This window comes from Theropithecus gelada, chromosome 11, assembly GCF_003255815.1.
Source record: "Theropithecus gelada isolate Dixy chromosome 11, Tgel_1.0, whole genome shotgun sequence".
NCBI classification, from domain to species: domain Eukaryota; kingdom Metazoa; phylum Chordata; class Mammalia; order Primates; family Cercopithecidae; genus Theropithecus; species Theropithecus gelada.
This window is the reverse complement of record NC_037679.1, coordinates 101,041,854-101,068,116: the sequence shown is the minus strand read 5'-3', so window position 1 is coordinate 101,068,116 and position 26,263 is coordinate 101,041,854. Positions and strand designations below refer to the sequence as shown.

The 26,263-nt window shown below is 47.3% G+C and overlaps 1 protein-coding gene across 1 annotated transcript in view; it reads right to left on the bottom strand.

The window, feature by feature from the left end:
* CRACR2A (calcium release activated channel regulator 2A) overlaps positions 1 to 26,263 on the bottom strand; it is a 131,596-nt gene that overhangs the window by 20,219 nt on the left and 85,114 nt on the right. The window contains exons 8-14 of the mRNA XM_025402662.1: positions 24,241 to 24,331; positions 20,923 to 21,018; positions 18,838 to 19,025; positions 13,115 to 13,186; positions 9,167 to 9,212; positions 6,591 to 6,697; positions 2,956 to 3,286 (exon numbers count right to left, since the gene is read on the bottom strand). Coding sequence (XP_025258447.1) covers positions 2,956 to 3,286; positions 6,591 to 6,697; positions 9,167 to 9,212; positions 13,115 to 13,186; positions 18,838 to 19,025; positions 20,923 to 21,018; positions 24,241 to 24,331 — 931 coding nt within the window. The remainder of the gene's footprint in view (positions 1 to 2,955; positions 3,287 to 6,590; positions 6,698 to 9,166; positions 9,213 to 13,114; positions 13,187 to 18,837; positions 19,026 to 20,922; positions 21,019 to 24,240; positions 24,332 to 26,263) is intronic.

Genomic DNA, 26,263 nt, shown 5'->3' with positions numbered 1-26,263 from the left:
CACTTTTATTTTGCCCATAGACACATCAACGGCTCAGCATCAGGCAGGACTCACCTCACAGGGGCAGCAAACTCTCAGGTATGTTCATGCACCTAACCCACTGTCCCCTCTGGGGGACAGGCCACCTGCCACAGGAAAATAAGATGGCTGGATTGCGGGGAGGGGGCTGGAGAAGCAGTACCTGGCTGGCAAGTCAGAAGATCTCTTCTCATCTTCCCTCCTTTCATGCTTTTTAATGTAAAAAATAAGCCTTTAAAAAATAAAATTATGCTAATGTTTCAAATTAGGAAATGCACAAAAGTAGAGGGGAAATTAATTCTTCCTAATCTACCCTACCACCCTGAAGTGGTCACTATTCATATCTTTTTATTTTTTAAGACACTGGGTCGCATTCTGTTGCCCAGGCTGGAGTGCAGTGGTGCAATCACAGCTCACTGCAGCCTTGAACTCCTGGGCTCAGAACTCCTCCTGCCTCAGCCCCTGGAGCATCTAGGACTACAGGTATGCATCAACGCGTCTGGCTAATTTTCTTACTTTTTGTAAAGACCGGGTCTTGCTATGTTGCTTAGGCTGGTCTTGAACTCCTGGCCTCAAGCTGTCCTCCCACCATGGCCTCCCAAAGTGCTGCTTTTACAGGTGTGAGCCACCATGCCCAGCCCACAATTCATATCTTGATGCATTCCTTTCAGCTTTTTAAAATATCATCTTTGTTTTATTTATAGAAATTTGAGATACATATAATTTTATCCTACTTTATCATATATTATTAACTTACAATTTTTTTAGTCACTAAAGATTTTTGAAAATATTTTTAACAGCTGTATAATATTCTAGTGGATTAATATACTATGCCTTATGTCCCTATTATTGGACATTTTTCTTTCAACTGTTTGCTATTATAAATAACTCTTGCATTCTTGAGTTCAATCTTTGTCTGATTTTGGTTACTTCCTTACGAAGAATTCCCAGCAGTAGAAGTGCCGGTTCAAAGGATATGCTATTTTTAAGTTTTTGATTCATATTGCCAAATGGGTTTCCAGAAGGGTTGTACCAATTTACACCTCACCAGCCTTATATGGGAGGGCCTGCCTTGCAGTAGCCTTCAAACGAGCATACCTTCCCTGCTGGAGCTGTGGTGTGGCTGCTAGTAAATCGTACTTCCTCCCTGCTGCAGTTCTGTCCCCAGCACGACGGCAGCAGGACCTCGTGGAGTGGGCACAGAAGTGAGAGAGCTCGGTGAGGAGGGCTGGGCTCCCCATCACTGTGAGCCTGGCCTCTCCCCTCTGAGCTCCAACTTTCCCATCTGTCAATGGGGAGAATAAATGTCTGACCTGACTCATCAGATAGCGGTGAGGATAAAAATGCCACAGCGGATGTTTGAGCAGATGCTTGAGCCTTTTTCTTCATCCTCAGCTCCTACTGACCTCATGACACTTCTTTCACATTTTAGGGGGACATCTTGGAGTTATATAAGACCCCATTTGTACCCACCGCCAGCAAGTGTAGGTCTGTGCATTGAAGGGGAAGTGGAAGGGCATGCAGGAGGGAGGGGGACCCCACATTGGTGCCACCCAGCTCTCCACTCTCCCCTTGCACCAGGGCCCTTGAGGAGTGATCTGCAGGCATGAGTCTTAATCCTGGTCTGAGAATGGTAACCTATGCCAGGAAGTCCATTAGGTAGCTCACACCCTAAGGCAGCCACTGGGAAAAGTTCAAGGTGGCAAAGGCTCAGTTCTCAATGGCTGCGGTGGCATGCAGGCAGGAGCCCCTTTCAGACTGTTGTGGATCGTTCTAAAGCTGTTTCAGAAGGCTGAGTGCAGGATGAGGGCTCAAGGAGCCTATTCCGAGGCCTGAGTCCCAAATGAGGCAAAGAGCATCTATCACCATGAGCCAGGGGAGCCACTTTTCATATGGTCTCCCTTTTCCTACAGAATTTAGCAGGAAGGCCTGGTGGGAAGTACAGGGTCACACTGAAGAGAGGAGCAGGCAGGGAATGTCGGAATGAAAGTGGGATTTGCTGATTAAGAACCAAGAGAAAAACGATGGTATGCAAACTTTCTACAGCAGGGCCTGGCTCTGCTAAGAGCAGTTACAAAGCATGCAACTTTAAAAGTATATGAAATTGCATGCTAGGAGCCGAGCATACAGTCTATCATAAGTAGGTGCTCAATTAATGCTTTTGAATCCGAGTCAGAAGAGAGGGCACAGGGTCGGGAATGGGGCAAACAACTGTGTGATATGATGAGGTTTCTTTTCAAATAATCTGATCAATCTTTTATTCTTTAATTCACAGTACCCCCCTTCCCCCGGCTTTTTTTCTCCTTTTTTTCCTTCTTGCCTTTGTTAGATGCCCAGGCACACCACAGTACCAAGCGTTATCAATACCAGCTCACATTCTTTTCCTTATTTGGAAAGAGGACGAACTTTCTGGTTCATTACAGACACCCCTTGCCCTTTCCATCCACTTTCTTTTACGTGCTCACCCTATCTTTAAAAATCAAATGTTTAGCCAACCGGGATTAGTTTAGATTGTACGACCCGACCCCGGCCAATGGGGAAAGGGTACAGGGCAGGACTTGCATCAGAAATAAACATGCATCTCATGCCCCTTCGTTCAGGTGTGCTCTCATGGCAACTGGCCAAGGAGGCACCCCTCTGCGCAGAAGTAAAATTGCTTTGCTAAGAATCCTTTGTTCGAGTGTTCAATTTCCTAAGGATTTTGCGCGTTATTCCAAACACAACGGAGGTTTAAGGAGAATTTATCGGGATCCCTGGGTCTCCCTGCATGACACTCAGCTAAGCGGGGGAAAGTGGTATTTGGAGGACACAGATGTGGTGAATCACTGGACCTGCAGCATCTGACCTCCTGAGCTGCCTCTCCGGGCGCTTGGCCTCAAATGCAAGAGACACATCATAGAAGCGATGTCCATGAACCAACGTAGGATAAGCCCTTACCTTACACACAGCTTCTTTTCCAACAGGCTGCCCTCGGGGGGATGTGGGGGTGAGTTTCAAGGGTGGGGCCTCCTGGATTTGTCCCTGTACCCCTTGGTCAGAGACCTCTTCCTCTTCTGGGCATTTGCTCAGGGGTTGCTCAAAGCCGCCATCCAGGAGCTGGGGCAGGGGGTCTTCTTCAATGGAGATGATTCTGCGGAGAGGCCGGGGGTATGGACCCCCAGGCCCTGGCTCCCCGGTTCCTGGCTCCTCTTCTGTTAGGGGATATCCACTCAGGCCCAGGGAGCTTCTCCTTGGGATGCTAAACACCTCCTCCTCCTCCTCTGACTGGCTATTGGGGCGGGGAAGAGAGAAGAGTTGGGAGGATTTCACAAAACATTTCAACACGGGCTGCATGACGGCTTTTGTGACAAACAGATAACCAGGGAGCATCACACCTTTGGAGAAGAGCACTCTGGGAAAGGGAAGAACAAACCAGCCAGCATTCTGCAGCTCATTCACTCAACACGCTTACACTAAGTGCCTGCTGCCACTGCTGAGGCAGATGATGACACAGATGATGATGATGATGATGACGACCAAGCATTAAGTACAGATGCCATTTACAGATGGACATAATTCCTGTCTTCATGGAATACTTGATTTAGTGGGGGACTAAAGCAATAATGACACAAATAAATACATCATTTACAAATTGTGAGACTGCTATGAAGGAGAAGGAAAGGTTGTAAAGAAAGAAGTCTCAGACTCAGATACAAAGCACCCTGATTAACATTAGCAGGTGGCCTTGGCTCTGCTCCCAGCGCCAGCCATTACTGTGTGTCCTTGGGTAAGACACTTCAACTCTTCAGGCCTTGCTGTAAAATGTGGCCCATCTGCTCTGTCTATTCACAAATAAGACAATACATAAAAACAGACATGTTTGCAAAACATCCTCAGCAGTGTGAGGGGTGCTGTTGCTCTGGGAGGGCCCCCCACCTCCAGATAGAGCAGGTCTGCTGGTTCACAGGCAGCTGCCCCCTGGACAGGAGGCTTTGGGTCAGAAGAAAACCAGGCAGAGCATCTCCATCCACCTCTCCTTCCTCTCCCTTTGTCTTCCTCTTTCTGTATCCCTGGAAGTCAGAATCAGGAGTAAATGGTCTCAGAGGCCTAAGCACACACTTGCTTCTAGAAGCATTTGAGCACTAAGGGCAAGGAGAAGCTGTAGGCAGTGCAGGGAAGGAGGGAACTGGATGTGGGGGTCAATGCAGAGTCTGTACTTTCAGAAGGTTTTGAGAGCAAAGGCCTCACAGAAATTGTCTTAAGGGAAGTTTGACAGGGAGGACCTTAAGTCCAGAATTGAAACACACACAGACACACGCAAATACACACACACACATGCACACACACACACGCACACATGCACGCAGACTAGAAAAGGAAATGGAATGGGGATGAAGCAATGGGGCGATAGGACCGAAGGATAAAGGAACTAAATGAAGGACACAGAATATGTAGAACAGAGAAATACATTTTCTTTTGCTCCCTGATTTAAAATATATATTACTCTTAAAGATCAACAGTAGAAAGGAAAAAGAAAAAAAAAAAAAAAGCAGGTATCACCATCCTGAAATTAACTGCGATTCTGAAAGACAAATTACAATATAGTGCTTGCTTGCAGAAAGGGTGAATTAGTTTGGATTCCCTGATATAAAAATAAAGGATTTGCAGCAATTAAAGCACCTTTCCCTTGACTTATAAACACAGTTTTAAAAAAGCCAAATGTCTTCTTTCCAGCAAACTTCCTATATATTGTATCAAGCTTATAAAGTGCTTATTTGTTTTAGAACACAACTGGTATTCCCATCTACTTTTACTCTGCTTATACACACCAAAGTGAATATTTGTGTGTACACATGAGCCAGTATGCACACACAGCATGTTTTTTCAAAGGCTGTGCGACCAGAAAAGAAATAGCCACTTAGATAGGCCTTAAAACAAAGCATTTATTGGAAAAAGCTTTTTATCTGGGAAATTCTCAAGCACTACTGCCATTCTATAATACCTGCATCATGGCATGACTGAGTTCATTTTTGGTTTTACCACCAAGTGCTCTCTGCCATTAGTAGGGACAGCAGCTATTTTTGGGAAAGTCTGCATTAGAATTTGGAGCTCACAATTTGTCACTTACTTGATTATTGTCTGCTTCTACCACTCAACCAGAAATTCAATGACACAGAGGTAGGTCCATTTTGCTCACTACTGTATATCCAGCAAATAGCACAGCACCTCACACACAGTAGACACTCAATAAATATGTATTAAGTGAGCATTTAATAACGGAGATTAATGGTAGGACCCACGTCTAATTTATTTTTGGAGGCTTTACAGAACTTAAAAGAACGTCTGGAACACAGTAGGTAATCAGTAAACGTCTGTTCAATCAATCAGTCAATCCATTCCATTCTGAGGAACCAACGGGCCAATCACTGTTGCAGAATTTGGGCTCCCAAATTGTATCTCATTATTCAGCTATTTAGAACAAGAATTCATGATGATCAGGCCCAAAGGTTTGACTGATGAGCTGATTTACATCTCCAGAGTCACTTCCCCTTTGCATATCTTTTCATTTCATGCTTGCAGTCTTCAAGGTCTCTCTGGGTCTGACACTGAAGGGTCAGGTGCCTCTATCTCTCTGCGGCCATCTATGTGGACACAGCACATGCCAAAACGAAGAGCGGGCGGGGGACTGGTTTGTCTCTGAATGAGCAACGAGCCAACCCTTGGGTACTCAAGCTCAATCATGTGCTGCCCAAGAGCAACAAAATGCGTTACGTTTGAGTTAATTAAATATAAGTCATTGAAACGATCTGTCAAGCACAGGCCCCAGTCTTGTCTGTGAAAGGAGTTAACTATTGGAGATTCTATTTGACACTTTAATTAACCTTCATAGCCAATATAGTCATATTCCTAAAAACCCAAGTGCATCGGCCGGGCACGGTGGCTCACACCTGTAATCCTAGCACTTTGGGAGGCCGAGGCGGGCAGATCGCGAGGTCAGGAGTTCAAGACCAGTCCTGGCCAGCATGGAGAAACCCCGTCTTTACTAAAAATACAAAAATTAGATGGGCGTGGTGGCGCACCTCTGTAATCCCAGCTATTTGGGAGGCTGAGGCAGGACGATCGCTTGAACCTGGGAGGCAGAGGTTGCAGTGAGCCAAGATCATGCCACTGCACTCTGGCCTGGGTGACCAAGCAAGACTCTGTCTCAAACAACAACAACAACAACAACGACTCCAAAACCGAGTGCATCCGTTCTGCTCAGCGACAACAGTGTTACCCAGCTACACACTCCATCTCTCTCTCCCTTGACCCCTCTCCTCTGCTGCTACACAGTCCCTCTCTGCAGACACACAATAGGGTGGGGCAGCCTCAGAAGGCAATGGTCTGTCCTGGGGGGTTTGCTCTGCACATTACCCTCTGGCTTGGATGTCAGAACAGGGAGGGGAATGTGTTCTAAGATTTGAGGGGAGTGAGTGCAGCTGACCTCAGTTTCCTCACCTTTCAAGGGGTCAGCAGGCACTGAGTGTGGGCCCAGAGCCAGCTCTCAATGAGCCCGACATTAAAGAAGGGATGAGCAAGTGGAGATGACTTACCTCCTAAGAATCCCTCTGCCGTCCACATATTTGCCTATCACGGAGCCAGATCTCTTTTTCCAGCTTGCCCTGGAAGCAGCTGTGTTTGCCTTGGCTGCCTTATTTTTCTGTAGAAACACAAAATGCCCTTAGATCCATGCCTATTTGCCCTGATGTTCGAACAGAAAAGGGCTCAAGATTCCCACCTCATAGACTAGGCTCTACACAAAACTCTGAAGGAAGTAAGCAGTATTCTGGTCACCCCGTTAGCATTTACCCACTCTTCCCTTTCGCCAGCATCCCTTACCAGAATCCTTCCATCTCCTTTCCAGTTACCTCATCAAATGAACAAATACACAGTTTATAGCCTGGGGTCCATCCTGTTATTCACAGGAGCACTGATCATTTGTAAAAGGAAAAAGAAGAAGAGATAAGTGTTTAATGCATATTTTCTATACATATTTCTAATGCACATAGAAAATATGCATTAAACATTTATCTCTTCTGAAAAAACATATCTATATTTTTGAAACAGGGTCTTGCTCTGTCTCCCAGGTCAGAGTGCAATGGCATGATCACAGCACACTGCAGCCTCAAACTCCTGCACTCAAGCAATCCTCTAGCCTCAGCCTCCTGGGTAGCTAGGACTATAGGCGCCCTACCATGCCTGGCTAATTTTCTCATTTTTTGTGGAGATGGAACCTTGCCATGTTGCCCAGGCTGGTCTTGAATTCTTGGCCTTAAGTGATCCTCCTGTCTCACTCTCCCAAAGTACTGGGATCACAGGAGTGAGCCACCATGCCTGGTCAGACAGAAAAAAGAAAAAATATTTACAGGTATAAAAAACTCTGTGAATCTTTAATTCACACTCTTCTGTATGGCTCCAATCGCTTTTTATTTCTAAAGTCTCAGATGTAATGAGAAAGTAACTAGCCAGGAGGATCAATTAACTCAGCGTTCTGTCCATGTAACTCCTGAATAGCACAAGGCAGTTAAGCTTTTTGGTGGAAGTAGGCTGGGTGTAGATAAATTACTAACATCTGTAACACAGAACCTGGGTGGAGCAGGGGTTTACAACCCCCTTAGCCTATGCTCCCTGACAGACGTCTTCCAGGAGATGAGACGGGGGAGTTAGACTGCAGGAAATATCTCTCGTTAATTAGCCATCCCATGATTCCCAATGATCCTTAATGAGAGGAGGGGCTGCAAAGCTCCCAGAGGCCCAGAAGGTATGGCTATGCTGATTCCAAATTCATCTTCAATTCTTATTCAGTTTGTCCCTCTTTCTTTGATTCCCCACAGAAGTTCTGTGATTCCATGCCCCTTTCAAAGCAGAATCAGTTTGGCAGGTAAAGGGGAGGGAGGTGAAGGGATTAGGGTGACATTTGGTTGGAAGTTTTAAAATAAGTTCAGTGTTACTTCTAAAACAATGACAACCATTATCATCATCAAACAAACATGTGTAGGCTTAAGTCTTGCTCTAATAGTACACATAGGTGGGTGGCAGAGATGTTTGCTGCCAGTAAGTGATGGAAAAGAAACTGTGGCGTGATGCGGTCCCTCAGGGATGTGCGATTATAAAGCAGGTCAGATCTAATGTAGGGCAAATCAGCCGCCTTCTGCTGACCATATCTAGGTCACTGTTCAGCTAAGGGTCCAATACACAACAACATCCCCTTTCCAAGAATCTTTCTCAAAGATTCCTATTGTATGGAGCGGGGGTGGGAATTCACTTTCCTCATGTGACAGTGGGGGTCATGGTCCAAGGTGGTAAATGACTTGCCCAGGGACACACATGAAATTCGTAGGATGGTCATCCTGATAATTAGGAAGTCACATTAATCAATTTGGCCTTCAGTTTTCTTCCCTTCAGAGCACCCAGTGGCTCCTGTTTAAAGGGGAAGATGAGTAACAGCATGGAATCCTAGGTTTTAGCCAATGTGGTCCACAGTGAAGGCCTTTAAATAAATATAGGATTTCACATCATTTAGGAAAGTATATACAGATATATAAAAACATACATATATACACACACATATACACATTATATACACACACTATATATATACTACATATATATATAGAGAGAGAGAGAGAGAAAGAGAGAGACATGGTACTCAGGTATGGAAGAGTAGGGGTCCCTATAGGATAGAGAAAAATTGTTCATAAAATCAAGTATGAAAACAGAGAAATACACATTTCTAATGTGGTCTATGACAGTATAAAAAGGAAAATTTTCAGTGAGATAAAAATTTAAATGAAGAAGCAAGCTGTGAGCATTTTGGTTTAGAAGCGATAATGACATTTCAACTGCGCCATCTCATGGATAGAACTATCATTTCTGCATCCAAGAAATATGCGACCCTCCCAAATATTTTAGTCTTCTTGTGCCAAGAGGAAACCGCGTTACTGTTAACACACTGTTACCCAGCAGGCCACCCTGAATTTTTATTAATTGCAAAATGTTTTTATGCCATCATCCTGCCAAATAGATCCCAAGTGTCAGGACATTGCTGGGCCAGTCTCGACATGGATCTGGCTGTCCAGTGGACCACAGCCCTTGGTCCCCCACAGGTAAGGGAGAACTGGCCAATTACCTGAAAACATATGTCCCGTTCATCCCGAAGGTGCTTGTTCCTTTCCCTGTGGATGGTAAAGGGGAATCTATTCAAACACGGAGTTTGCAGTTGACAGATCCAACGGCAGACAATTCGCTAGTCAGATGGGTGCAGGGGAAGGTGTGGTGTGGAAGACCAGGGAGTCTGTGGAATCTCCTTCCGCAGGGATGTGATTAATGGCAGAGGATAGTTTGTGTGTACAGATAGGTACGCACCGACGTGGGGGATAGACTGAATGCCCTTGAGACACCCATGGCCCACCAGGATGATGCATGGCCTCTCCTATTATTAGGGGCACCGCCTCTAGAGGGGACCCCAGCATTCCAGCTCCACCTGGGAGCTTCCCACTGGGCTCCCTCTTTCTTTCTCTCTGTGCACCATTCATTCATCCATTCATGCACGCACGCACGCATTCACTCAAACGTCTCCTGAGCACCCACTGCATGTCAGGCACTCTTCTAGCCGTCAAGGTCATGCCAATGACCAAAACAAAAACTTCCTGCCTCACAGAACGTGTATTTTAGTGGAAGGATATCCGTTATTGAGAAAATAAAGCGGGAAAGTGGAGTAAAAGAAGCCAGAGGGTGGAGCAGTATTTCAACTACGGTGGTCAGTGACGCCCTCACTGACAAGACAGCATTTGTGCAGAACCTTGAAGGAGTGGGAGAAGCATTCCAGGCAGAGGAGAGGCTAGGGCAAAGCCTGGTGCTGGGATACACCTAGTGTGAGCAAGAAACAGAAAGGAGGAAGTAGAGAGCCCAAAGGGTAAGTAGTTAGGAGATGAAGCCAGAGAAAAAGTGGATGGTGGTCAGGACCTGCCTCTTCACAGCCCTGTGGGCCACTGTACGAACTTTTTATTTTTATTCCAGATGAGATATGAAGCCAAGGGGCTGGGGGTGGTGAGGGTGAAGCAGCTGGCAAAGGAATGTCAAGATCTGGCTCCACTTTTCAAAGGATCCCCCTGGATGTGGTGCTAAGAATAGACTGCCAGGGCAAGCGTGGGGCCCTGACACTTGCGGAATATTTTTAGTAACATGGAGGTCACTGGCCACTGGGGTAAGAACTGTTTTTGTGGAACAGCAGGGGGGAAAAGGCCTGATTGGTGGGTTGAGAATGTGAAGAAAAGGAGTGGAGACAGTGAATGTGAACAACTCTTCTGAACATTTCGTTGTAAAGGGGTTGAAGAAATGGCAAGTAGCTGGGTGGGGAAGTGAGGACAAGAGATGTTAGACAAGAAAATTAGAGTACCTTTGTAGGTATCTTCAAAAGAGATAAAACTGACAATGGAGGAGAGAAAGAACTAACGCTGGAATAGTCCTTGAGGAGCCGGGAAGGGACGGGCTCTAATTCTAGAGTGTGAGTTGGGCACAGGGGTTGGGGGTGGCCTCTGTGATGAGCATGGGGAGTACATCCACCGTAACAGAGAAGAAGGCAGAGACATGGGCATGGGAGGAAGCTCTTATCGAATGGTTCCAGCTGTGAAACAGGAGCAAGCGTGAGGATGGAAAAGGAGGAGTCTTTTCTCCAGGACTTAAAGTAGGAGCAGTTGGGTAAGTGAGTTGACTGGGTCTGCTGTGCGACGGCGGAATGCACTTGGGGTTCACAACTGGGAACTTCATCCATTAACACAAGAGGTGGAGAGGGCAGGCCAGATGACCTCAAAGTGCTTAGCAGTTTCGTGATTCTATGACTCTTCTGGCCAGCGGCCTCTGAACAAACCTACACTTCTGAAGGGAAAGGGAGGGCACAGCCATGGTTAGGCCCTAATCATCACAACGCTGCCATTTATGGGGGCACTGACTGTGGGCCAGGCGCTCTGCTAAGTGTGTTGTACACCACAGAAAGAGATTTTAGGTGGGGCCTGAGGAGTCACCACCAGGGCGACTGACTTCCAATTCCGCCAGTCTTACCGAAAACATTAGGAATGTGCCAGGGTGGTTTTCAGTTACCTGCATGAGGTGAGCAGGCAGGCACACAGCCAGGGCCTTCAGAACAAGTCAGGAGGGACATGGAGGTTATTTTACAAGTCCTGAGAATGGCAAAGTGAGCTGCTCATGCCAGAGGGACCCTCACTCGGCACAGAGCTGTGAGTTAGCACCCTTGCACCTGAGTGAGGACCTTGGGAGACCTGGAAAGTCCCACCATTTTTGGAAAGCATGCTGCGTTGTTTCTTCCTTTGTGGCTTCCTGCTTTATGTGGATGTGGCCATCCCCACACAGAAGCCTCAGTATTTAAAGAAACATATCTGCTTTTGTTCACATCGCTGCTCTACTATAATTCCTACTCACAAGTAGCATCTTATTCTCAAAAGAACCCTGTAAGCTAGGCATGGGAAAATTAAGACTCGGATTGGTTAAGTCAACTGCCCAAGGTCACACAAGCGAATGAGAGGAAGTGCTGGGTTTTGAATCAGATCCAGCTTCAAAGTGCTTGTTCCTAATCAAGTGCCCTGAAATTGCTCGTGTTTGCACCCACTGTCCTTCGGATGGCAGCCCTTCTCACCCCGTCACACCCCAGCTGTCGTCCTGATTCCACCACCATCCCACCCCTGCCCTCCCCTGATATTCCCGCTATCCCCCACGCCCACTGCAGCATTCTGCCTCCCTTGATTCCTGGTGGTTTCACTGTGAGGGAGAGATGTGCCATGAGGCCTTCCCTCCAGCTCTCAGCTTTCATTAGCCAGCGGGACTTAAGCTTGGTAACCCTGGATCGATGGCACAGGAAGGCCTCAGTCCCTTTGTGATTCTGCACAAATGCTAGCCTCCATTAAAAAGACCCGTAAGTATTTGTAGAGAGCTGCCTTGTCATTCTCCCCTGCACATTCTCTTTGAATCTACCCTTTCATTTTTTCCTCAATGCAATAGAAAAAGAAGACCCCAAACTTGTCCTTATCCATTTTGTTCTCTTCCTTTTACTCAAGCCTTCCTGAGAATCAAGACCTTCTCGCAAATGGATCACAACTTGGTCACCTAAGAACCCCCCTGCGTGTTCCCTGGCTCTGGAGGTCTGACCGAATCATGTATTGAGCACAGTCGATCTGCAACGCATTCAGGTTGAAGCACTTTTCCATTTGGTAGCATCATAGATGCCAGACAGAGTGAGCATCCCTTGCTTTCACAAAAACAAAAACCTTCATAACATAACTGGGAAGTGATTCAAAACCACTTGCACTTCAAAAATCAGAACCCAAAGTCCTTCTGTTTCCTCACCATTCCCCCAGAGGTGCCCAGCCGGCAGCGACTTACAAACATCACGGGCAGCACCAAAACTTCCATCTTTCCCCACACAGGTTTGTGTTTCTGAGGAGGGGAGGGTGGTGCACATTCCAGACCCGTCGACTTTGAGTTTATTGCTGGGGGGTCTCTGAAGGCTGAGGAAGCTTTTTCTTGGTGCTCTGTTTGCGATTCATTTACTCATTCAACAAACACGAACAGAACACAGCCAAGTTACAGATTTCCATTCTGGCCCTATCAGCGAGGAGCTGCGTTGCCTGTGGTAAATCACCTCATTCCTCGAATATCAACTTCCCCATCAGTTAATTCCTGTGAATTAACCGCCCTACTCACCTAACAGTTTTGCTGAAGATGAAAGAGATAATATTTCTGGCATAGATTAAATGCTCAATAAACCCAGCTCCGCTCCCAGGTGATCCTGTACCAAGCATGGTCCTGTGAGGGACTCAGAAGAGTGGGGCGGAGGCGCCCCACCAGGAGGAATACACTGGATATGGGCGCACGTGTAAATGGACCACACATAACACAGTGGCTACTCAGTGGTCCAAACACTGCGTTGGGGACCAAGGGAATGAGGGCGCTCTCCGCAGGCATATTTTTCTAGCACGTAGGCAAGGATGACCCTTAGACTGGTCCTTCCGACCCCAGGCTTCTGGGAGGTGCTCTCAGCACAGGCCAGTGTCCACCGACGCACCTTAGGAAATCCAGCTGCTTGAGGAGCCCGGCCTTCTCGCGCTGTAGACTCTCGGTCACACGGTACACTTCCCTGAGGAGGAGGCAAACACACTGCGGTGAGCTCCCAGGTGGAAGCCGGATGCCCAGACCCCTCATGCTGGAGACTGGCAGGCGATGCCGCGCCGGGGACGGAGGGCGTTGGAGGAACGTGGCCTTCTCTTGGAGAGCTCCTGTGGTTTGCAAGTGTTTTGGGCATTGCATGTGCCCAATTTGGGAGGTGAACTTATCCTCAATTTATAGACTGTGACCATCAGAGAAGTCTGCTAAGTCTCTGCAGTTCATGCAGACAATCCGTGACTGAACCAGGGTCCCCTCCTACCCCCAGACCCAGCTCATTCCACAGCCACTTCACGTGCTACCTAAGAATAGGCTGGATGGTCACTAAAGAGTCTGTCCAGGCTCCAAACTGCCCTATCCTATCCAGACTTCAGGGAATTAGAATCAATATTCTTCTCCAGCCAGATCTTGAAGGGTGAGAGCAGAATTTGTATTACCTTCCCTCCCATTCTCGCCCCACCCAGAGGCTGGCGCGGTATGTTTTTAGGAGCTCTGGAAGAACCACCTTTTCTTTCCCACCTTCCTCCCAAAGTCCCCAGATATCTGGACTTTTCACTATTGGGCCTTCATTTCTCTGACTTATGATCCAGCTGTAATGCAGAATTGAATGTATCTATTATAACCATGTATATCACTGTGCAAACGTGTTAATTGTAACAGGAGTTGTGAGGAAGGGGAGAGAGAAGCAGGGAGGCTGTGAATCAGGGCAACTAGAGGACAACTCAGGTCGGGGGGTAAGGGCTGTGTCTGGTTTGTTTACATTGATATCCTTGACACAGCGCCTGGCTTGGAGGTGTAATCAGCAAATAGGTGGAGGAAGAAAGAAAAGAGAGTAAAAGAGGTGAGGGGGATCAAAGAAGGAAGAAAGGGAGGGAAGGAGGAAGAGAGGAAGGAAAGGATGAAGGAAGGAGGAAAAGAAGGAAGAATAAAAGAGGAAAGAAGGATGGGGAAGGAGGAGGAGAGGAAGGAAAGGATGGAGGAAGGAGGAAAAGAAGGAAGAATAAAAGAGGAAGGAAGGATGGGGAAGGAGGAGGAGAGGAAGGAAAGGATGGAGGAAGGAGGAAAAGAAGGAAGAATAAAAGAGGAAGGAAGGATGGGGTAACTGGGGAGGTCTTCAGCATCACTCAGGGAAGAAAGGAAAGGAAAAAAATAAGAAATCGGGTGATATTGGGAAACTGGCTTAACTTCACAATTCTGTCTTCATTTTTCCTTCTCTGTTCTATACCATGCTTTAGACGATTTTTAACTGTTCTCCGATCTTACTACAAGGGTCTATAGTTCCACGTTTCCAAACTGCAGCACAGCTTTTCACGTAGGGAGCATCTTGCAAGTTGATACAGGCGTCACTTCCCATGGGCTGTCAGGCCTGCCAGGCTGTGCACACACTGGGCTGGGCAAGGACCCCTCTGCCACCCCATCCATCTCATTACTGAGCTGGCAAAAACAGCACCAACATGCTTGTCCACAGGACTCTCCTGCCAAGCTCCTAATAACCTGATTCCTTCAGCATGACGCGTCTCTTTTCCCCATTTTATAGAATAATTGTAAAGTCAATTTACAGCAATAAGAGGCTGAATGAAATTCTAAGTTCAACTCAGACAATTCCAGTTAAGCAACAAACCTTCTCTGGCTCCTGCAGAGATGCAAATTCTTGACATTTTATTACCGATTATATTTAATTTCAACTTGAAGAAAAACAATGTATTTCCCATCATCCAAACTGGGTCTCTAAACCCCTGTCCGGGACTCTGCTCTGATGAGCACTCTGTGAGCAGAGCTGCCCGCTCCCGACTCCAGGCCCTGGGAGCTGAAGATCCTGGTGCTGTACTTTAGGGTTCCCCCACCCCACCCTGTGTCCTGCCTCTCTCCAGGGGTGGCCAGGAGCTCACAGCTTTTCCTCTGCTCAGGAAAATCATTCACCAGGGACTTAAGGTCTGGATTCTCACAGAGTATTTTACCAAATAGCCAGTTCCCAAATTCTAAGTTTTCTCTGGCTCTGCATACACAGCACCAGTGACCATCAGGGCTATATATACACACATTTGTATTAGAAATACATGTGAACACATGTACTGTTCTGTTTGTCTAGTAAACATATATCTGCTTGGATATTTGTACATCCATATATACACACATATATTCAGAAATATATTGTTGTGTCAACAAAAGAAAAGCACTTCTGAAAAAAAAGACACTTAGATATTTGACTGAATGACCTCTAAAGTCCTTCTAACCTAGAGGTTCTAAAAGTGTATACATGGGTAATATGTAAACTGAAAGGGAAAGAATCTGCAGTTGTTTGGAGTGGTAATCGGTGAGGCGTTTATGGTTACCCTTACGGGAACTGCTGTTGGCTTTGTTTTAGGGGAGAGAGGAGCTATGGAGCACTTCACAAGACATATTGTCAAGTGAAAAATGTAAATGCAGAACAGTATGCTTAGTATGCTACTGTCTTATAAAGGAAAAGCGTGTGTGTGTATGCGTGTGCACATGTGTGCACGCACATATATGTGTCTGTGCCTGCATATACATACAGCATACTCTGAAAGGATCCACAGGAAACCATGACCAGTGGCTCTGATGACTGCAGATCAGGGCTGTGTCGGGGACACAGACTTCTTTTTGAGCATGTAACCTTTTGTGCCTTTTGAATTGCGTGCCTTGTCATAACTACTTACTCAAAATAAAAGTTAATTAAAAAATAAACAGAGAGTTGCTGCTTCTCAGCTGACCTTCATCTTTATATTACCTCTCTGCTTGATAGTTCTTTATCTCATTTTAAAATCTACTTCCGCTACCTTGAGCATCTTCAGAGATCAGGAAAATTAATTTTGCCTGTTCAGAATTCTTGCTGATCAGTGACTAAGCCTGTTTACCTCCCAGCTCCACCCTTTCCTCTCCCAGCTGCTCTGCAGTAGCACGAGGCAGCAAGACCCTGTGGGAGAGCCCGGGACTATCAGGAGAACCGGGCTCCGTCCCTGTTATCCAGCACTAACTAGCTGCATGGCTTTGGGTCCATCACTACACCTCTCTGAGCCTCAGTCTCTTCATGTATAAAATGAGTGTGAGTCACTGCGCCTGGCCCAGGATGATTTAAAGATCAAATGAGAGGATGTCAAATGATCGACATAAGTGAGATATATTGAATGTCCAGCACGGTACCTAGCACAGAATAAATATTTTCCAAATGAAGAAGTCATTGACTATATGGATAAATGAATATACAAATAAACAAATGAGAGTCCTCTGCCCTGAGCCTCAGAGTACATGTGTTCTAAAACCTAAGACTACCAAGACAAGATAAATGACTGATTCTTCAGGGACTCCTCCAGGTGAACCAGAGCATCCAAGTCCTCTCCATCTGCCGGTCTGCAACCCTACTCTATGCAGAACAAGCCAAGCCTCTCGCTGCACTGCTCTCCCGGCCTCCCTGGACGGGACATGCTCTCCAGGCCCCAGGATGCTCCCCGGCTACACAAGAAACTTCAAGCTTCTTGAATACAAGTTGTGAAGGTTCTGGAGTCATATTTCTCTCTTCCTCCCAATCCTCCCTCCCTCCCTCTTTTTCAATTCTCAGCCTCCAGAGATTGTGTCTCTGGCTTGGTTAATTAAGATAAGACTTCAGAAAGCTTTGAATCCTCACCCTGTGATGTGACGCTCCAGCACTGGGTGTTTATTTCCATTTGCTGTTCTAATGCTTGTGCCTTCAGATGTTTGTTGCTTTTAGAGCTTGATTGAATTTTAAGAGCCTGCATCCTTAATTCTGTTTGTAAAGCTAAATGCCTGTACCTTGTTGACCTGTTCTCAGTGAGGAGGAACTGATTTTGCTTGTTCACAGTGAAATATGTTGTCCTTCCACAACTGGTCATCCAAGAATTGGGATGGAGGGGCTTAATTTAAGTCAGCTACTTGGGAGCTCTTTGTTTTTGTTTTGTTTTAACTGGAGACATCTTACTAGGGTGAAATTTCCAGCCCAAACACGTCTCCTTCCTTTTACCCCAGGCAATTAGCACCAAACGGTACAGGATTCCACACAGAGGTCACACCAGCACAGCAGTTTTACGTAGGCCTGTGGACCAAAATCCTGCCAGCAGCCACCCAGAGTGAGCACCTTCACTTCTGAACAAGGGGAGTTAACATCCATAAAACAAGTTCTGGTACGTAGCACTGCCCTTTTCCCTAAAATCGGACTTTCGGTACTACCTGGTACCTTTCAGGATCAGGCACACAATTACTTTTTTCAGAATAAATGAATGAATGAAGAGTGCATGAACGAATGTGTGAGTAAATGATAGCCAGTCCGACTCTTGTAAGGATATTTTCTGCAGGCTTGTTATTCTCTAGGGAAAATCGGCAAGATGTGTCTAACTCTTGGCATCTTGGGATAGTTACTTAAACCTCTGAACCTTAGTTTCCTCCTCGATAATAGCAGAACCTGCCACACCAGGATTTTTTTTTTTTTTTTTTTTTTTTTTTTTTTTTTTTGAGACAGAGTCTTGCTCTGTCGCCCAGGCTGGAGTGCAGTGGCACGATCTCAGCTCACTGTAACCTCTGCCTCCCAGGTTCAAGCCGTTCTCCTGCCTCAGCCTCCTGAGTAGCTGATACTACAGGCATGTACCACCATGCCCGGCTAATTTTTGTATTTTTAATAGAGATAGGGTTTCATCATGTTGGTCAGGCTGGTCTCGAACTCCTGACCTCGTGATCTGCCTACCTTGGCCTCCCAAAGTGCTGGGATTACAGGTGTGAGCCACCACGCCTGGCCCAGGATGATTTAAAGATCAAATAGAGGATGTCAAATGATCCACATAAGTGAGATATATTGAATGCCCAGCACGGTACCTAGCGCAGAATAAATGTTTGCCAAATGAAGAAGTCATTGACTCTATGGATAAATGAATATACAAATAAACAAAGGAGAGTCCTCTGCCCTGAGCCTCAGAGTACATTTGTTCTAAAACCTAAGACTACCAAGACAAGATAAATGGCTGATTCTTCAGGGACTCCTCCAGCTTAAGGTGCAGACCCAGGCTTGATTCTGCCTCAGGTGTGCCTCTGCCTATAAACTAACCCCCATGGTTGGACACCATTGGCAGGTCGGGCCCTGAGAGATGTGGGTTTCTCCCTACTGGGACCACACAGTTGAATCTGAGGAACATGGTGAAAAAAATGGGCAGAGATGGACAGGCAAGTCCAGGATAGTGACACATGCCCCGTCAGATCATATGCTGATCCCGGAAGCCTTCCTGCTTCCCTCTGGTCCCCCTTGGCCTCCCAGGTCTCTACACGACAATAGTTACCTAGGGTCTGTCTGCTCACTCAGCATTTGCCCACAGACACCCTCATATTTGTTTGTGGAATAACATGTCTTTCTAATCACAGAATGCATTTTCTGAGAACAGGGCTGTACGTTTCTCGTCAATCCTAGGCAATGCTGGACACAGAACTGGTTTGCTTCACGGGGTCAGAATCCTAGAAGAGTGTTAGAAGAGTCTCAGGGAGCCACAAGCCCAAATCCACACTTCACAGGCCAGGAGACAGGGCCTCTGAGCGGCGAGGGGACACGCCCATAGTGGGGGGGTGGTGCTGGAGGACAGCAGAGGAGCGGACAAAGGCTGGACTCACATCTCCTTCTCCTGGTGGAGTTTGCAGGCCTCTTGCTGAAGGCTTTCCAGCTGCTGCTGAGCATCCTGGAGCTCCCAGGAGGTCCGCTCCAGCTCCCGGGCCAGCTCCTGGTTGGTGAGTTTCAGCTTGGTATTCTCAGCCTTGGTCTCATGCTTGTCATGATGCAGGGCTGTGCACTGACCTTCCAGCTGCAAAGGAATGGGGAGCAGAGGGGAATGAGGAGTTACCACCATCTTCACGAGGGCCTGCCCTGGCCTCACCTTGCTTTCCCCGCTTGGCAGGCAGGAACCGTCACTGCCGCCCCTCACCGGCCTCAAGCCTAAATCGGCATTGTCCTCGCCTCAGTTCACACATACACACTCCTCTAGGCAGGAAGGAGCTTTCAGAGCACATCTTGTCTCTCCCCTGTCTCCACACAGGATCACTAAATAGTCCAGGAGGAACTGCTCCACTCAGAAAGACCACTAACAAAGGAACTTCCACAGTCCGTCCGTGTGAATGGCCTTGAGATCTAACCTAAATCCGTCTTGTTGTCCTTTAAGCCAATTTCTTTTCCTTGGTCCTTGATGGAGAAGGGGAACAGCTAAATGGCCTGCTTCATAAAACCATCCTTCCCAATTTCGCACGCTGATAGTAAATCTATATATTCCCTTTTCTCCTCTCAACTCCAATTCCATTAATCTAGAGAAGCTTTTAAGGGTAGCCAGAAGCCCTGAAAATTCTTAGGAAATAACTAAAACAGTTCAAACAGAACATAGACCTTTTCTATGTCTCTAAAGTAACTAAAAACCTTGCATTTTTATAGCTTCAGCTTTTCTTGGCTGTTGATTATGCTGTGCAGAGCTTCTAATCCTCTCACCAGAGGAAGAATCAAACCAAGGTACATATATCATAATAAATTTAGTTTAATGAATGTGGCCAGTAAGGGGAGGAAGAAGTAACAACAAGGAATTTGGTGTGATTCTCAAGAGGCTCCTGTGTAATCAGGCAAGCATGCAGTAATTACATCGAGTGGCAATCATTCATTTGAGGGATAAATCTAATTGCTAGGAACTTAATGCATAATAGAGAAGAAGAGAAGGAGTAGGAGAAGCAAGGTACAACTGTGGATGGAGAAATGGGGAGGCAGCTGGCAGTTCCCGGAGTAGAAATCGTCTTGCTGCAGAAGGAAAGAGACCTAAATTCATAGCTTGGGTAGCAGCAGCAGTGGAACAGTCTCTTGTCTTAGCAGGGCTGTCTTCAAGTAGATGTTAATGTGCTGCTAAAAATAATCCTCTCTATTGAAATGGAAGCAACGTGTCCTGGTCTGTCCAGAGCTGGATTCCTTCCGGCACCGGGCACAACAAAACAGGAGGCCAGTGGCACGCCAGCCCGTCTCCCTCAGGAGCCCTTGCTAAGGAGTGGAGGCCGCTAAGTAGGAGGCTTGCCTAGGCAGTCAGTCTTTCTGGGCTCATCAGCCAGGCACTCCCGGCCATAGAGACGCTGCCCTGCAGAGCGCACCACCCAGCCTGCCTCCTGGAGGCTCAGGTACATCAGAGAGGAGTGCCTGGTGTCTGCATTCTTCCTGCAGGGATGGGAGTAGCCACAAAGGATGCCAATGACCCTGTCCAGGCACCACACGACCAGGGAAGGCACAGGCTGACTTCAGAAGCGCCTGTTCCAGCAGAGGCATCCATGACCATTCTGGACGGAAGAAACTTATCTGTAGCCTCCCGCCAAATATCGTGGTAGACAATGTCTCTTGTACCTCGGTATTCCCCTCTTTTCTTATACAGGAGGCAGGAAACAAATTCCAGTTTTGGCATTCTTGTGGCTCCTGGGTATAATTATAGGAACATGTCTGCAGATACCTCATGGGGGAATGCTTGGCAACTTTTCCAAGTTAAACACCTGGTATTGGAGAAGTAAAGGTTTTATCTTGGGATCACCTGTGATTTTAAATGCTATCTTTTGTACAACTAAATCGTTCTTCTCAGGTTAAAAAAAATCAAAAGTCCTTAAGTGAATGGCAGGGAAGGTGGGCAAGAGGCAGAGGAAAGGATGGAGAGAAGAGCCAGGTACTCTGAGGCCATGACAGCAACATACCCTTTTCTGCTTCTGGGTGAGCTGCTCCAGCTCCTGCTCCTTACATAACAGTTTCTGTTCCAGCTCTTGACTGCGGGCTTGAAACCTCTCTGTGTCCTGCCAAGCCAGAAAGAGGGATACACAGGACCCAAATGTAGCACCCCTGGGTTATAGATTTCTTTTCCCACCTTGAACCTACTCAACATCAAAACCCATCCTATTAGACCATGGGGCTTTTCCCATAGCACTGCAGGGCTCTGGTAACCTGCCTGCCCCATCAGGGAGGACCAAATGAGACAGAGATAGTGCAAGCACTTAGTGAGGCAGGATGCAAACTCCCAGCAAGCATGGCCATGTCCAGTGACTGTGCACCGCCACCCTCCTCTCTACCAAAAAAAGGAGCAGTGTCAGCCAACGGTGGAATACTGAACGGGGAGAGTTGGGGCCTGAGTTCAAACATTAGGCCTTGGTCTCCTCATGTGCAAACTGGGGGAGGCAGATGACCCCTCGGACGCCTTCCGACCTGGATACTCTGTTCGAGGTTGGACACTGGCATCGGATCCCTTAAATTGGCCTCACTCTGGAAACACAGGGCCATTACCTGTTCCTCTTGAGGGTCTAAGTGTTCATATTTTCCCAGTGATTGAAGTCTCCCGGGCCCTGCTCCTCAGGATGTTTTAATATCTGCTCCTTCCCTAGGCTGGGCTTTCCCCACAGAGAGGTGTTGAAGCAGGTGAGAAGGGGCCTGGCTGTGGGATGAGGAGGAAAGTGTGTGGGCCGTCAGGTGCCTGATGCTCTCAGCAGAGCCAGATCTGTGGTGTAAGGGCCCTGAGCCGAGCAGGACACAACTTGGGTTCTGGCCCCGGCTTCACCCAACTAACTTGCTTCATTCTTCTGGATCACTGTTTGTTCACAGAATAGAAACAAAAATACCCATGCCATCTGCAGCACTGCACTTGCCTGAAGGCGGAATGGAGGTACAAAATGTGCAGGAAGAGAAGAAACCATTGTAACTGCCATCTAACTCACTACCGGAGCCCCCTGGGGTTCCTGAGATACGGAAGGACTCTCTCCCAAGGAGGACAGCGTGGGATGCTGCACTAGACGGGTGTCCTGGCATGACAGCGGCCGCAGCACGGTGGTGGAGCACGGCCCCCTCGGGCCAGAGGCCTTTGGACACCTCCACTCAAAGGCTCAGGGTGCTTCCTTGTGCATCCTCTGTTGATGTGACCAGGTTCTTCTGCCCATTTTTAGGCAGGTAAATGGGCAGAAGAACCACAGGGACAGCCTGTGATTATCCTCATGTTAACCACATGAATGGCAGAGGTACGACCTGACCAGACAGCACCTGCTCCCAACATTTGCTTCCAGAGAATCAGCCCCAGAGAATCTGCCTCCTTCAGCTTGGCTGCTGCTCCCCATGAAAAATGCTGGGAGCAGCGAGAGGCTCCAGGATCCCCGTGATGATGTGGCTGCACCCCCAATGGGCCTACAGAGCATCCTCACAATGCACCAGGACAGAGCGTTGAGGTGGTCTGGCATCACATCCTGGGGTTGGAAGGTGCAAGTGATTAGGTACTTCCTTCATGGTCAGACAAACTGATACGTGTCAAGCCAGGACCCAAATTCTGGTCCGAGGGTTCAACCTTTTCCGTGATGTCAGAAACTGTAGCACCACTATCCTTGATCTATCGCCAGGCAAAAGCCTTTGTATCTAATGGCTTAATAGTGCTGCAAAAACATCTGAGCAGTTTCCATGTTCATGCAAAAGGCATAAATCTAAGCACTGAGCTTTAAAGGCATTTGGTGTCAAGAGGGGAGAAGGAGGGAGCAGAAGGGGACAGGGAGGCTGGATCACCTGCAGTGACACAAACTTGTCCTTGAATTTTTTTCCTGTGACCTCTGCCCTTGCCCATCCCCCATGCCCTGGCCCAGCATTTGCTTCTGAAATCACGTCTTTTCCTTTAGCTAGGACCTCTGACCTGTAGTCATGGCCCGGGCAGAGGGGACAAGATGCCCCATGGAGCTCAGCCTCTCTGTGCAGGGTGTCATTTGGGATAAAGAGGGTGACTGTCCTATGGTAGGGAGGTGGGGTGGGGAGCTGCTGTTCTCAGAAACGATTTTGGGGTCTGCTGGTGAGAAGTGTGTGAGTTCTGTCTGCCATCAACCAGGTTGAGGGGCAGGAGCAGCCAGAATGCTTTCCGGCTCTACAAGAGGGAGGAGGCCTGGAAATGCTGACAAGCCTCCAGAGGGCGCTAATTGGAGGACATGACCAGATTTTCTTGAAAAGCATTCCGATTCCCTCTCAGTTTGAATGACATCTGGGATAATAAACGGAGCAGTGGTGTTGATAATCTGAGGCAGCATAAAACTTAAAATTGGTTCAAGAGAAGGGGTTGTGATAACACCCAGGCTTAGTGCTGAGCGGCAAGGGAAGCTGCCATCTAAGCTCAAAGTCTTTTCTGCTGAGAACCCACCAAGTAGATAGCCCCAAAATGGGTACTAGAGAGTTCGCTGAAGCTTTTTTTTTTTTTTTTTTTTTTGAGATGGAGTCTCGCTCTCTCACCCAGGCTGGAGTGCAGTGGCCTTTTTTTTTTTTTTTTTAATTTAGTTTTATGAACATGTTTCCAGAAGGATCCTGCTTACCTTGGCAAAGAAGAGGATTTTGCCAATCCTGACTTCTTGAGACAAATGGCAGGGCTTGGGAAGGGGCTGATAAGGGTCAGACCAGGAAGAGGGAAGGGAGTTATCCATTTCCTCAATGGTATCTGTGGAAGGCGGGATTGATTTGTTTTTTCTTGGCTATGAAATTTTCCATGTGCCTAAGGGTAAAGGATGGGTAGCACAGGCTCTAACGCTTGTCCACTTAGGAGAGCTGCTGGACACAGGGTGAACTGGGCTGGTGCATTTGGGCGGGCCTGCCATACAATTCTAGGAACAGTCAATGTCAGATCAAATTTAACAGGGAAAGCATGAACCTCCATTCTTTCGTTCATTCACTTATTCATTCATTCATTCATTCATTTAACAAATATTTGTTGAGCTCCTGGTATGTTCCAGGCATTGTCTATGTGCTGAGGATACCTTAGTTAATAAAAGATAAAAATCTCTGCTCTTTTGCAACTTATATGTTAGCAGGAGAAGATAGACACTCAATGAAAATAAACAAGGATATTACATGTCCTGTGTGAAGGTGATAAATGTCTTGACCAAAAAATACAGCAGAGAAAGAGGGAATCAACAGTGCATGGACAGAGGCACCACAATCTTAAACTTGGGGGAGACAGAGCAGATATGTCAAGCTGGCCTCAGAGCCAAGCCTGGGGAGTGCACACTTACCTTCAGGAGAAACTGCTCCTTCTCACTTTTGATTTGCTGTTCCATTTCCTCATAGAGATGCTGGATTTCTTCATCATAAGCAGCAATTTTCCTAAAGAGGTGGCAAAAGGAGAGTCTGCATTGAGGTTCCCCTATCCCACAGCGACAGCTCCTGGAGCTCAGACACCAGTCCCCCACTCTGGAGCTGTGGGTGTGGGGGTGACAGCATCGGTCAGGTCGGTCAAGGCTACAAGATCAGTCCCTCAGGATCAGCTAACCCAACAAGGGATGCAGACCACAGAGGCCTTGTGGCACCTGCCCCTACAACTGGTAGGTTTCACGTGGCCTCTTCCCCTCCCATCCCCCAGCCATCACTCCTAGATGATCCCTGTGCTCCTCGGTGAAGTTTCCCTGGACCATCTCCCTTTATTGTACTTTATTTCAACACAAGCCCACAGGCCTCTGCCAGACATATCATCCCTGTTCCTGCTGATCCCCACGCTCATAGACCATATGAAGTTACATTGTGTGGGTTTCTTTCCTGTTGTTTCCTGGTTTATCTTGTCCCTGTCTGCATGCTTTCTCTCTGCCTGTCCACATCAGGACCCTCTATCGCTGGTATGCTTGAGTTTGTGTGATCCATGTTTCTCATGAGATTCTCAAGAGATTCCATGATGATGACAACAAGAGCTACCACACCCCCCACCACAAAGCAAAAGGCACGATGTCTAGTGCCCGTGCCATCTCAGGCTCCAGGGCACAAGCAGACAGTGTGAGACAGGTGAGGCTGGTTGGAGGATGGCGATGACAATGAGATGTCCTCATCCCCACTCTTCTTCTCAGCATCCTCTCCCCACTCTTTCCTCTCCCCACCCAGAAAGTGAGTACCTAGGCACTCTGCTCCTATAGGGAGATGAAGACAAACGCAGCTATGGAAACAAGGTTTGTAGGTCATCCCCAGAGACGACCCTTTTCTGTTTCTCCCTCTCCCCATGATACATCCAACTTCTAATGCCCCTCCAAATTCAAACAGGAAAGATCTGGTATTAGCATTGGAACTGAAACTGGGAGTTATCACACTGAATTACTGACTTTCCCAGGTAGTTGCATTTTCATGCCTTTTTTGCTGACCATGCAGTGAAAGACCCTCTTTGTGGCCCCTACTCCCGATCCTCTCCCTATCCTGTTCAGGAAACTCCAGGCTCTGTGAACAGGCTCATGTGGCTCTCAAGACCTGTTCTGAACATGCAACAGACACACACACACACACACACACACACACACACACACACACACACATGTGGCCCCTGCCATTCTAAACTTAAATGATGGCAAGCCCGCTGCGCCCTTTATTTAAGAGACTTCAATAATTGAAGTTCTCAATTTTAAGAAGTACTAGGAAGATTTCTGAACTGAATATAAAGGATGGGAATATATTTATTCCCCTGAGCCCTCCATCATTTTAACCCCTACCTCCCATGTCCACTTGGGCCTCCAATCCAGGACCAGACCTTCTCTGCTCTCCAAGGCTTTGCCACAGCCCAATTTCTGCCCCTTTCTCATCTGCCACCTGTTGGGAGAGCATTTTCACCATGTGCACAGGTGAACAATGAACAGGAGTCATTTTGATTGGCATCCTTCCAGCTTTACAGAAACCACAGATCTGACCCAGACAAAGGAACAGTGTGTGAGACTCCATGGTCAGGGACATTCACCACAGAGCACAGCCTTGGAGTTGCCTTGCTTGGCAGCACCCCCAAGACCAGAAACTTGATTTTGAGCGACTGTACAATAATGGCCCAGGGTGGGCTCAGCAAGAGATGACAGTCCTCCCAGACCTTCACAAGCCGGGACCCTGTCTTTATGGATACGTCCTGCATCCCTTACTCTTTTTGGCTAAGAGTAAGAAATCTCTTCTTGTTAAATGACTGATGTTTGGGATGGTTACTTTTGCTCTGAGTTAACTCATAAGAATTAAAACAAAATCTTGGAGGAAAAGTAAGGAAAAAGGCTCATGCTGTTGACCCTGATACTTCAGTGACAG